Source organism: Empidonax traillii, unplaced genomic scaffold (assembly GCF_003031625.1).
Source record: "Empidonax traillii isolate 1590-97213 ecotype Southwest subspecies unplaced genomic scaffold, ASM303162v1 scaffold346:size580472, whole genome shotgun sequence".
NCBI classification, from domain to species: Eukaryota; Metazoa; Chordata; class Aves; order Passeriformes; family Tyrannidae; genus Empidonax; species Empidonax traillii.
The window spans coordinates 131,841-144,767 of record NW_020955539.1 but is presented as its reverse complement, the minus strand read 5'-3'; the positions used below and the strand labels follow the sequence as shown (position 1 = coordinate 144,767).

General features: G+C 34.1%; 1 protein-coding gene across 1 annotated transcript in view; it reads right to left on the bottom strand.

Moving 5' to 3' along the window:
• Nucleotides 1-1,960: 1,960 nt before the first annotated feature.
• LOC114061644 (follistatin-related protein 5) overlaps nt 1,961-12,927 on the bottom strand; it is a gene marked incomplete at its 5' end in the record, with an annotated part of 129,224 nt that continues 118,257 nt past the window's right edge. Inside the window, one exon of the mRNA XM_027892318.1 lies at nt 1,961-4,401. Coding sequence (XP_027748119.1) covers nt 3,699-4,401 — 703 coding nt within the window. The remainder of the gene's footprint in view (nt 4,402-12,927) is intronic.

Below are 12,927 nucleotides of genomic sequence, written 5' to 3'. Positions count from 1 at the left end.
AAACAAACGAAGACAGATGAAAATATTCTGGACCACACACAAAAAAAGCGATATTTTGAAATAAAAATTTCTATTACTTTATAAAAGAGATTTTTACAAAGAGGTTTTTTTTTAAAAAAAACGAAACAGCACTAAATCTCTATTTTTCATCTCTCATATGTATTGACTGATATACATAAAGTAGTGCAGCAAATAACTATCATCTGCTTATCAGTATGGAATATTATTTTTAAAGATACCTTTGGGCATGAACTATTAAAAATGTCTACTACCAAACTGAAGAGAAAGCTAGGATATCTTTTTTTTTACTTTTACATCACTTTTTCTTTCCTTTGATGTCTCTTAAAATAGCCTGAGAGAGCCTTTTTTCAACATGTCATAAATAATATAGTTTTTAATTACCTTAAGAAAAGCAGGTCTATCATCACAATGCCTGGCGAAGAGCACTCGTTTTGTCCTCACACGTTCTTCTCATATTTTTAGTGTACAGGAAAGCAGTGAAAACTTTGAGCAGCTGTGACAGGGTTTTGTCGTAATGTACGCTTGGCTTCTTCCTTTACAGTTCCATTATCTTCCACTACTTTTCTCTAATGTATTTCTGTAAGGAAATTCTAAATATTGAAAATTTGTAATAGCTTGTGAAAAGGAGTGTTTACCACAGACTAAGGCATTTGTTTCCTCTGCTTTCCTAATTAGCAATTAGGAAAGACAAGATTCAAAACCAACTGTTGTTGCATCGTATAACCAAAAACTGGAAACACTGAAGACAGTGTTTGACTTTTCATTTATTCAGTGGGATCAAATGACTCACATATGTCAGAAACCTGTTTAAGTTCCAAACAATGTGACAGAAGCAAACTGCAGTCTTTGAGCTATGACATTGGACTAGCTAAAAAAAATAATGGGAATTGGCAGTAGTCCTTTACCAAACAGCTTTAGCTACAGTCAGCAATATTCTTGTCTTGGGAATAGAGAAATTGGTTTCAATCAAGAATTCTAAGCTGATAGGGACAGGTTCTATACCACATAAATTACTGTGTTGTTATTGACATAGTCAAATCTGTGAAGTTTATTAGTAGAGGTTTTTGTCTCCTTTTTCACATAATGAGCAACGTATCAAGTTTTCAAACTGCTCCAGCTGCGAAACATTGCTAATATAAAAGAATAAGATGCTGCCAAAACTGAAAACCAATTTGGTCTTTGATAGAGATTGGAAGAGAGATCATGTACAGCACAGGAAAATTTTCATTGTCGAGGGATCACTGTGGAATTCAACCATTATCTTTAATGTTAAAAGGCCAGGAGAGGGCACAGTAAGTGTAGAATCCCCCTACACGGAGCAGACTGGACAGGGAGTTGTTTAGCTGTGCTACTGGAGTGCAGGCTTCTTGTTTTGGGCTTGCATGTTGGTACAAGTTCTAGACTAGAGGTTTTTATCTCCAGAGGTTAGACTTGAGAATAGACATCTGTCTGCACTCTAATTACTCTCCACCTAATTGATTAATAGAATCATAGAATGGTTAGACTCGGAAGGGACCTGCTGGTCATGCCTCTTTTGATGCAGCCCAGGATGGAGTTGCATTTCTGGGCTGTAAGCTCACATGAGTCATACTGAGCTTTTCATCCACAAACACACCCAAGTCTTTCTCCCAAGGCTAGTCTCAATACTTTCTGCTCCAAGCCTGTACTTGTGCTATAGATATGCTAATAGATGAGCTTGTGTTAATAGATGAGCTTTTCTTTGTAGCAGCCAAAGGAAATTTTTCCAGTTAGTTAAGTTTTTCTAAAAAGTTTTCTTTCCACACTGCATATACATCTGCTTTTATACATATATATATACATATATACACATATATATATATATATATATATATATATAAAATATTAGGCACTTTCAAATAAAGTCTGTGTTATTTGTTGCTTCAGTGTGGAAGCAATTTGGACCATTCACTAAAGTCAGTACTGTTTAAAATTTATGGGGTTTATTCTCCTTTTGTCAAGCATTTTCTACATACAGAACATTCACGTGGTATAAATTACAGAACAAAAAAATGCATGAGACAGACTACTGCAATTAAGTGAGTAACAGACAGTTTACATGATTCTTGTTTGTTCACAATGGAGGAGAGCTGTTAAAAAGGAAAACAGATTCAGTAGCTAGAAATGTAAGCAAACTCTTATCTCGGTTAAATCTACCTACCAGGCGGTTTGCTCAAGCTAGAGAGAGATCTACTGTACCACACAGGGCAGGATGCTAAATGCACAAAGATTACAATGCTAGAAAATCCCAGATTTCTAAGCAATTTTACACAATCTAAATCTGAGTAAAATTTTGTTTAAAAAAAGATTTTTTTTCTGATTGCCTTCAGTAAATGGAGGTCAGTTTAAGAGCTTATAAGCATTCTTTAGCAAAAACATAATAAAAATAAAAATACTCCCAAACTTCTAAGTCATTGCTCTGAGTCTGGATAGCTGTTTCCTGCTGGCTTTCTGATCCTATTGATTTGTTACTCTACTTCTGAGAACCTTATTTTTCCCATTTACATATTTAACCAGTGTTAATATTAGAATTCTAAGTAAACAAACTATAAAAGATACAAAGTTTTTGTTGTTTGTGGGTTTTTTTGCTCTAATCCAATTGGATGCATGGAATAGAAAACCTGTTGAGCTAACTAAGTGGTTTAAAAATATGGATCAATGGTACAATGAATAAAGAAAAATGTTATTGACTTGTAGTAGGCTTCACTTCTCTGCATTTTCATTTTCTTAAAATGCATTTTCTTTAGTCTTAATTAACAGTTTCCTCAATGATATAAGTGAAGCTTTGTGATGCCAGGTTTTTAGAATGTGGTTTACTCTGACAGGATGTGAGATATTTCTCTTCAGTAGACCTGAAACTCCTTGCTAATGCAACCCTGTGATAGCTGAAAAACCTAATATCTACTTTTTTCTAAAAAAAGGTTAAGCTTCTGCAAGCAGCTCTCTCAACTAGGACTCACCATAAAAATAAACTCCAAAATGCAATGACTGGAAAACACTGCAAATATAATTTCTCTCTTTTTTTTTTTTTTCTCCCCACATATGTTCCACAACTTGAGACTAGAAATTTGATACCAAAACTTTCCTTCCAATGACAGGCAATCCTGTAGCCACGGTGGGAATAAATTTCATAATTTCTATGTTTATCTTTCATGTGAGACTTTCGCTTCAAGGCACAAAAAGATTTAACAGTGAACTGGACAAAACAGGACATAATATTTCAGTAAGGAGTCAAAGGTTGTACAACAGCTCTTATTTTGTGTCTGAAGCAAATCAAAACAAAATTTGAATCATAATAAAGTCTTCCATTTACAAACACAAAGTATCATATTAAATTTTCTGAAACTTTTTTGGGATTTTTTTTCCCTGCTTCCTTTAAAATAATTTATTATACTTACCACTGATTTCAGTATTTAGTAATTCTGGTCAAACAACACAAAAACAAAGCTGATAATTGATAAGGACTACCATTATCAAATAGTCACTGTTTTAGTAACTTTTATGTGGAAGTTGATTCAAATTGTGTTCAAATCAAAGAAATAATAGGTATAAAAGGGTCCTGCAATTTAAAATTAAAATGGTGTCAATTTGAAGAATGGTGTAATTTAAGCGCAATGTACTGTAAAAGTATTAATTCCGTAAATATCTAACATAGAACCTTATGCTTCTCCAACCCAAATTACTGTGTTTCCTCTCTCAACTTCAGTGATTTCGCAATTTAACTTATTGAGCCGTCCATCCAGGATAAACAGAGATTCCTTGGAAGGGGTCATGAGATACTGCCCAAAAAGGCCACTGTCTTTTATAAGACGGTTCTTACTGTTCCAAGGCCATTCGCTTGCCTTGATGGGCTCCTTCAGGCTCTTCACCATCTTAACCTTGCCAGAGGAGAGCTCCATGAAGAGAACATCAGTTTGCGTGCTGGAGCTGCAGTAGACATTGTATTGATGAGCTTCAGTGAACGATGGCTGAAAAGCTACATCAGATATGTGCAAATTAGTGTGAATGTCAAATGCATCCTGTATTTCTCCTCTCGTCGTTATGGACTGGATCCTCATGAGACCTTTTGCATCGTCAACGCTGACAAGGTAGTGCCCGTCTGGAGAGATATGTGGTGTGCCTGTCACATCGCCATTGTAACCAATCACGGAATCAGTAACACTATCCACTATGAGCTGTGGTAGGACAGCCCCGGTAGTATCAGGCTTACAGCAGATAAAAAGATAACCTCCAAGATGTGTATAAGCCAGTGACTGAGGGATGCAGTTATAATCCTTTAAACTAATTGTCCTGATGTACGACATTGTTTCTAGATCAATTTTCTGGAGCACAGGCTCATCCTTATGAAGAACATATCCAAACCTGAAAGGAAAAGCACAAAACCAAAGAAAGTCAGACCTGCTGTGTGCATTAATATACGAATGGAGAAGGCCACTATAAGCAAAGGAGATGAGTTAGTATGCACAGTAGTGTATTGTTATAAATCTCAGCTTCAGGTGTTTCAGACATTAAGCAGTTTATAATATTTAATTTTTAACATTCTTGTAATTTAGAGCGCATCAAATAAAATGTCTAAAAACCATTTATCTGATTAAATGGAAAAGTTCTTTCCTACTGACATAGGGGAAAAGATAAATATTACTCTTAGCATATCTATTCACTTCTAACTTTTACAAAAGCCAGAAAGGAGAAAAAGATTGAGTATCAAATAGATAGTACATCCAAAATATTTGAATTTGCTTCATACAGTTCTTTGACTTTCTTGGGAACATCAGCTTAACCCAGTCCTCATTGTTTTTCAGATAATTATCTGAATCTTCCTTGTTTTACTTCATTAGAAATGAACAGCATGGAAGGATTTAGGTTTATGCCTCCTAACTATCCAAGTATCATATTTCTTACAGTTTAAATGACCCTGTATACTTTTTCATAAATCAAAAACTCCTACTGAACATGAATATGGTTAAACTTCGAAATCCTAGAAGTGATTGTTTATTACCTTTTAAACATAAACTATATGACTATTATTTAATGTTAATGTATAAGTTCTGACTGCACAAACAGTTGATTATATACATATATATATGCAAAACCCCCATAATTCTAAATATTATGGAGTCGTGTATATTAGTTTTGCTTATCTAAGTAGCTTTCACAGCACTTTTCCCAAAAAGCTATTTTCCTGTGGCACATTTCTTGACATTTTCCCCTGAATCGTTGATCTAAGAATGAAGCTGCATGCTTATATACACAATTTAAAAATACCTTTCACATCCTATTGATATAAACCCCTATGTCAGACAGAATATTCCAACAATTAAGTTGACAATAACACAAAATTTTCACACTATACTTGCAACCCCAGTGTATTTACCAATCAGTGAACCACCAAAGTAACAGGCAAAAAGGGTTTCAGGACATTGTTCCTTCAGTTCCTCTAACATAAGACTATCTGAGACTACAAGTTGAGCTGATTGTGAGATCATTTTTGTTGCTGATTATTCAGCCACTTATAAATATATGTAATCTGAATTCAATCATCTTGGTTAGAAAAAGGGTAAGAGAGCCTTTTTGAAAGTTGCATCAAGATAACAACTGCTGTTACTTTTCTATTCATGAGGTCTGCTGTTCTGTCATAGAGAAAGACTAGGGTCATGAGGAAGAAGTTGTTTTTTAGTTTTGTTTGCAACCTAATATCCTTAATCTTTTTGAGCAGCCATAAATTCATTGATTCCTGATTCCATTATTAATTAGTAAACATTTTTCAATTATAAGAAACAGAGCTGTGTTGTGTTGTGTTATGTACAGAATCATCCTGTAAGAGAAAAGGTTAAATAGCAAACAAAATTGACATTTCAAATGTCTCCATGTTAAATAACTGTTAAATGTTTCACACTAGCAGTGGCTGCAAAAGGATGATAGAATTGGTTTATTGATTATCTTTTACATAACAGCCTCCATTGTAGAGCAACAATCAGTGAACTATCCACAGATGTTCACAATAGGAAAAAAGGGAAAATATCTAATTTTAGGTCATTGTGATGACAAGTACTGAATAACTTTATTTTCAGCTATTATAACATTATTTTGTCTATTGTAATGTAAGTACACAGCATAGACATTTTCTACTTTTGATCTCAATTTCAGAAGCAAACACAGAGAAAATATTTTGTGTTTGAGTTTGGCAAGCTGACTTTGGGTTTGAAAACATTATTTTTCTCTTTCAGTGTACCAATTTATAGTAATGGGAAAACGCAGGAAATCTTATTTAAAAGAGAAAGAAAGGGTTCTCACAGAGGTGTTCTTAGCTTATGCAAGCACAAAACCACAAACTTACATCTAAGTGAAATTTTCCAATATACATAAGCACACAAAAAATCAATACTGTGATTTTGAAAATCCTATCAGACATCATCTACATGATTAAATATATAAATACTTCTAAAAGTTTGGCCTATTTTTTTCAGCAACTGTATTAAACATTTTATTGTATATATATGTCTATCATATTTTATGGTACCTTTGTGTAACTAAGGAAAAAGATTTAAAATTTCACTGCATGTTTTGAGTTGCACTCTATTTTCTATTCCATTTGAGAGAAAACACAAGTCATCTTTAACAAAAAAAAAACCTAACAAATTGTAAATCATTTTCTATTGTAAAACAAGCTTAAGAATCTAAAAAAATATATTTCAAACTGAAACTAAAAGAACTGTTTTCAGTTATCATATGCCACCTGGACAAGTAAGAAAAAGAAATCTTTATGCTGCCTGCCAATTTTTTTTTTCCAAAGATTATTCCAGCTCATAAAAATTACACTTTTTTGTGAAGTAAAATAGAAATGCAAAACAAGATTAGCATCAATTATCTAAATCAGCAAATCTTACTTTCTGATTTAAAACGTGATTGAAATGAAGGATTAAAATCAATTTGATTAAAAGAAATTTCCCTTGCTTGTTATTATTTGATTAAGCAGTGTTAATGATCAATTTATGTGATATTTTTGCATTCAAATGTTATTGATTTCAAGAGGAATACATAATTTACTGATATTTGTTTCTTAAATGCTATTCCTAGCATATATGTTTTTGAAGCGCAGCTTATGACAACTTTGATTGCATAAACCCCTTGATTGCTGGAACTGAGTGTGTTCTCTGAAATGTAAGAAAGGTCTTGTATACCTTCCCTAAGGGCAATACCCTTGAAGGTGTGCAAAGACTCGCACTTGACATGTAGCTTTCCCCACAGAGGAGGATGCAGCCATTGATTCGTTCTTCAGCTTCTCACTACCTGGTGGTATCTTCTGCCACACAAATCCCCTAAACTCTGCCAGTTAAGAGGTTTGCATAAGTATTCCACAATGCATGCCGTTAAGATGAATTTAGTCACTGTGGAATCATTTAAATGCTTTAAATGTTTGGTTTGGGTTTTTTTTAATAACCTAATTGGTGTAAATGAAATAGTTTGGGAGTCACAGAAGAATGTGGGTATAAACTTTCTGACTAGCACAGGCAGATTTTAAAATAAAGGATTTTTGTCCACAACATGGGACTACAGGTCCCTATGATTATTCATATTCTTATTGTAGATCTAATCAGCAAGTAAATCAGCTGATAACATATCTTGTCTCAAGCATTTCAATCAAAACTTCCCTAAGCATTCTAGTTTCTTGTGCAGTTTTGTCGATCTCTTGGTAACATTCAGTTTGCACTCCAAAAAGTCACAATTAAGAAGCTTCCAGTATCTTGGGCAGACAGTTCCTGCCATGTAAACAGTGGCTTTAGCTTTGGTAACTGAGTTTAATTGAAACTGGTTTCAAGATTCAGACTATCTTATCCTGATGCTGTATCTATTGCACTTAGGACGTCTACTGCCCCTTGTTCTGAAGCTATTAAAAAACTTGATTTTATATGCTGCAGCAGCTAATCATACATATTCTGAGAATCAGTTATACCTGAATGTCTGTTTACAATGTATTTTAAATTATGCAGTTGAAAGAGCAGTTTAATATTTTTTTTCTGTCATTTTTTATTTTCAACTTTGTACACTTACAGTTATTTACAGTTATCCGTGCTATTTGTTGCTTTCTACTTATTTCTGAATGGGAAAGAGGGGCTTGTGATATATGCTCTCCCTTCCTTCTTTGAAGTATCGACTTCTCTACCACAGAAAAAATATAACTCCAATTTCTTATAACGTTAACAAGCAAAACACTTTTTGCTTTATACTGTTTTCTGGTTCAAGCTTAAAAAAGTCACTACTTTGGACACAGATGTAAGGTTAACCTAGAAGGTAATGTTTTTGGAGTGGAGTGCACTAGAAGATAAGCTATGTGAGCAGAATAATACATTGAATTTAAGTAGCAGTTTTTACTTACTGATTTCAAAGCCCTGTACAGATATTACTGCAAGTAAAGAAAGCTGAATGACTGGCCTAAGGCTATATAATGATCCACTGGCAAAGTCTGGGAGAAAATGCAGGTTAGCTAAGGCCCTACATGGTTTCTAGTCTATCACACTACAGGCTACCACTGCAACTGAGATCCTAAGAAGACAGATGTAAGAGAGTACATAAACCAAAAATATATAATTTTGAATAAGAGCATAGGAAATCACCCTGTCAAGTTTTTGAATATTAAAAACAGACAGAACTTTGGACGTAGTTGTGAGAGAAGTGGTAAAGCATGAAGTTGGTAAACATTCGCAAAGGACTTACCCTTCCCAAAACCAGAAGTGTGGCTGCCCAAAAGGAACAACTTAGAACTTATTAGAAAAGTAGTATTTTTTTCAATACTACTGTTTAAACAATTCTTTCTTGGCTGTCATACTGCCTGTAACATTTCCGTGCTCCAATTAAAATTCAGTAAAGCTGGACAGAAGCGTAAATACCCAAACAGCTCAACAATACAGATAAAAAGGAAGTGGGGAAAAAAATCATTTCAAGGCTGCCAGTCTTCTTGGATGTAAAAGGATTTGGCAAGCTGCTTGTTTGATACGTTTGTCTGCCTGCCTCAGTGAGAGCTGTGTGGCTGGAGTTTTGAGAAGCTGAACACATTAAGAGAGGTCCGTTTGTGTGCCTGTGAGGTTTGTGTGACTGATTAATGGTCTCTGAGAATTGCTAGGCAGAAGCTCTAGGATGGAAAAAGTAATGAAGTTTTGGAGGGAAGATATAGAAGGGAAAAGGGGAAGTGAAGAAAACTGATAAAGCAAGCTGAGAATTCCATGTCTGGTATAGTTAAAAAACAAACAAACAAACAAAACCAAACACAAAAACAAACAAAGAATTAGAAAATATACATTTGTTCCCTAAAGATGAGAAAGTATTTTCCAAGCCACTAGCAACTGAGGAAGGTTATAAACAGGTTTTTTATAGGAATATATGTCTGTCAGATTAGATAATTTCTTCCCAATAATTTTGAAAGAGCTGACTAGCTGTTAACATTTTAATAAATGTCAGAATATAAGGAAAATTTGCAAAGTCTAAAAAAAAGGATTATTGAAATACTCATAAGGCAAAGTCAGGTATCCCAGGTATGCTGAGTAGCTTGATGAATATCCAAGGAAAATAATAAAATAGATGATATGAGAATGAATTACAGAAAATCATGAATATAATGCAGTCAACATAGGTCTGTGAGACAAACCTAATTTAATTTTTTTATTAGAAAACCATCTGAAGGTAACTTAATATCATAAGGGCATACCTTTCTTGGAATAAAAACCAATACCTGAAAGAAAAATAATTTCTTTGCAATAAAATGTGGCTGCCAATGCAGAACCATCATTTTGCAGGGCACTTTTGCTTCTGCTTGGTACAAACACTGATACTGCACAAAATTTTCATCGATGATTTCCAAATAAATACGTGTCCATGATGCTAAGGGTGCACATAATGACAGAAAAATCATTATTATAGTCAGTTGCCCATTTAAGCAAATGTATTCAAAGGTAGCCAAGCGTAAAGCTGAGTAACTTGACACGAGTGAATAATGCAGGACATGCACATAGAATAATATCCTAAAAAGTAGCAACCATGAAAGGATTTAAGGATCATAGCAGACATGCAGGCCAATATAAAATCTGAGCCTAACGAGTCAAAAAATTGAAGACCCTGAAGCCCTTGTAAAGTCCTTGGAGGTATATACAGAGAGAGGTGAGTAAGAATAATGTAACAGACTCATATCTGTATTCTGTATTAGGGAGACAAGACTAAGAATGCTTTATATAGTTTAATTTCTGCCCTTTTAAAAAAGAATATTAAAAAATCAGGGGCAAGGAAAAATGTGACAATTATTTGAGGAATGGAGACAATTATTTTATTCAAAAGTCTGAATTCATCATAATAATGATTGCAGAATGAAACTAGATAAATTTAAAATAGGAATATGCAATTTTTTCTAAAAATGAGAACAATAAACCATTGCAACAAACTACCAGAAAGGCAAGTAATTTTCTGTGATGACAATCTCTTGGTAAAGACTATGCTAATATCTACTATCAAAGGAGAGATAGATTCAGAAGTATCAGATTTATTATCTGGACCTCTTGATGACTATTTGAAATGTTTAAAATCTACAGTATAGAAAAAAAGCCAGACAAAATGTTCTCATGATCTCTTATAGCTTGTGAATATATGAAAGACCAATTTTTTAGCTTTGCCTATACAATGAAAATTGCATAACTACAGTAGTAATCTTACACTACTGTGTAAATCTTATAGTTAGTAATCTTATACTACTATATATACTATATAAAGTAGTAATCTTATACTACTCATTCATTTGCTGAGATTTTAAGCAGCCACATGTTTCAAATATAATGAAATAATTGTGTTTTGACACAATACCTTATTTCATACACACGTGCACACACACATGAGTAGTATGCAGAGGAGTTTGTCTTTCTGCAGGCCTGAGGTTGTGACACCACTTTTCCATACACTGTAAAGAGTTGGTTTTTAAAACTTATCTTACACTTTTTCTCATCTTAATTAATTTTAAATCTCTCACAATTTACTGATAATTTTACAAATACTGATCTTTCACACACACACATATTTTAAAACAAACATCCCCTTGACAACATATCAATCTCTAAATTCAGGAAGTTTGTGAATTCCTTGTAATGTTACAACTACACAACTGTAACAGCTATAATTTCACTTGGGATGAAAGATGTTCTAAGGTTGGGATGGTCATTCTTTTAAGGCTTATTAATCTAAATGTAGAAGATCCTAGTGGACAAGCTGGAGGAACAGTGATAGATCACGGAGACCTGCTTTAAAACAGTTACTTGTTTACACACAGCAGTGATCAGTCGCAAATAAATTTTAGCCCAGTGTCCGAAAACCCAATTGCTGCCTTCTAACCACCAGACAGGTGAATCTGTCTGTACTTCATTCTGGGTACTATTAAGAACCTTCTCAGAATACCAGTGTCAGATTATTAACTACCATTGCCAGATTGGCCTTCATCTTCCTGATGAAGAGGCAAAAGTAACTGTTAAAACAAAAAAAGGAAAACTTTGCAAATCAGTCAGAAAACAGTACTGCAAGTCACTAAGGTGACGGTTTTGCATTGCCCAGGTTAGTAGTTTGTGGGATGCAAAAAATCTGTATGTAATAAAAAAGGGTAAGAAAATGTTCCCCAGTGGTGTCTATAGACCCAGCTAAATAGGAACATTTCACAACATTGGTACTAGTAGGAGTTTTGTGTAAACAAAATCAGTAAATGCATGTGCTGAGCTTTCACTATCCTAAGACTTCTTTTTCCATTCAAAGTAAATAAAAAATATTAAATCTGAGTAAAGATGTGTGCACTACTATTCTGTATTCTATAGACAGCTGAATCCAACTTTAAGTTACCATAATATTGTAACTTTCTAAAGCTCTTGGTTATCTAAAAGGATTAAAAATATACAGCCATGCATAATCATGTGATGAAATTTTGTCTGTCACCCATGTCCAGCTAGCCTGCTTTTTGTGATTAGGCTGTTGCAAAACAACAAATGATAGCTGAGGGTACCTTCACTTTTCCTGAATGTTTTATAGATAGCTGATGGAATATTTAATTCAAAGTTTCCTCTCACATAGATTGATAGGTAGAAGCCTCCCACTGTTCATTAATCCCTGATTAATATTTATGAGAATTTCAACCCTCATGTCTCTTCTATGCTGTGAAATCATGCACAGTATCAGACAGCACATAAAGACGTTTTTCACAGTGTTTCAACCATGTGTTGTGACAAACAGTTAAGAAAAAGGGAAATAACAATACTTATCAACTCTATAGCACTTTCTGTATGCTGGATTTGGCTGGGATGAAGTTAATTTTTATCGTACCAACCTGTATAGTGCTGTAAATTCGTGGGGGAAAAAAGTGTTAATAACCTACCACTGTTTTAGTTACTGTTGAGAACTGTTGGCTCAACATAATCAAGTCCTTCATTGTTTCTTACTCTGCCTTCCCCATAAATTGGCTGGGGATTTGGAAGAGGTTGAGAGGTGGCCGAAATGGCCGGTTTAATTTTACATACTGTATTTTTTATAATCTAGTCTTTTCATCTGTTTATTAAAAATTGATATAAGAACCAGGAACTAAAAAAATTACAAAAAACAATATATCTCTTAACTGTATCTCTTCCAGAGTGGATAAGCATATCAATTTGTTTATATTTACCGTGTTCTGCTTTGAAATAAACAAGAAAAAACATATTTCTGCAATCCTATTTAAACACAGCTGCTTCCCTCCTCTTCGATCATATCCGCAGTCAATTAAGAAGTTGAAGAATTGCCATCACAAATGTACAGCCTCACCACAACTCCTCACTACAAAAACCACTCTCTATGGGTAATATTTCTTTCCTGTAGACACCTACATTTCTATTCATA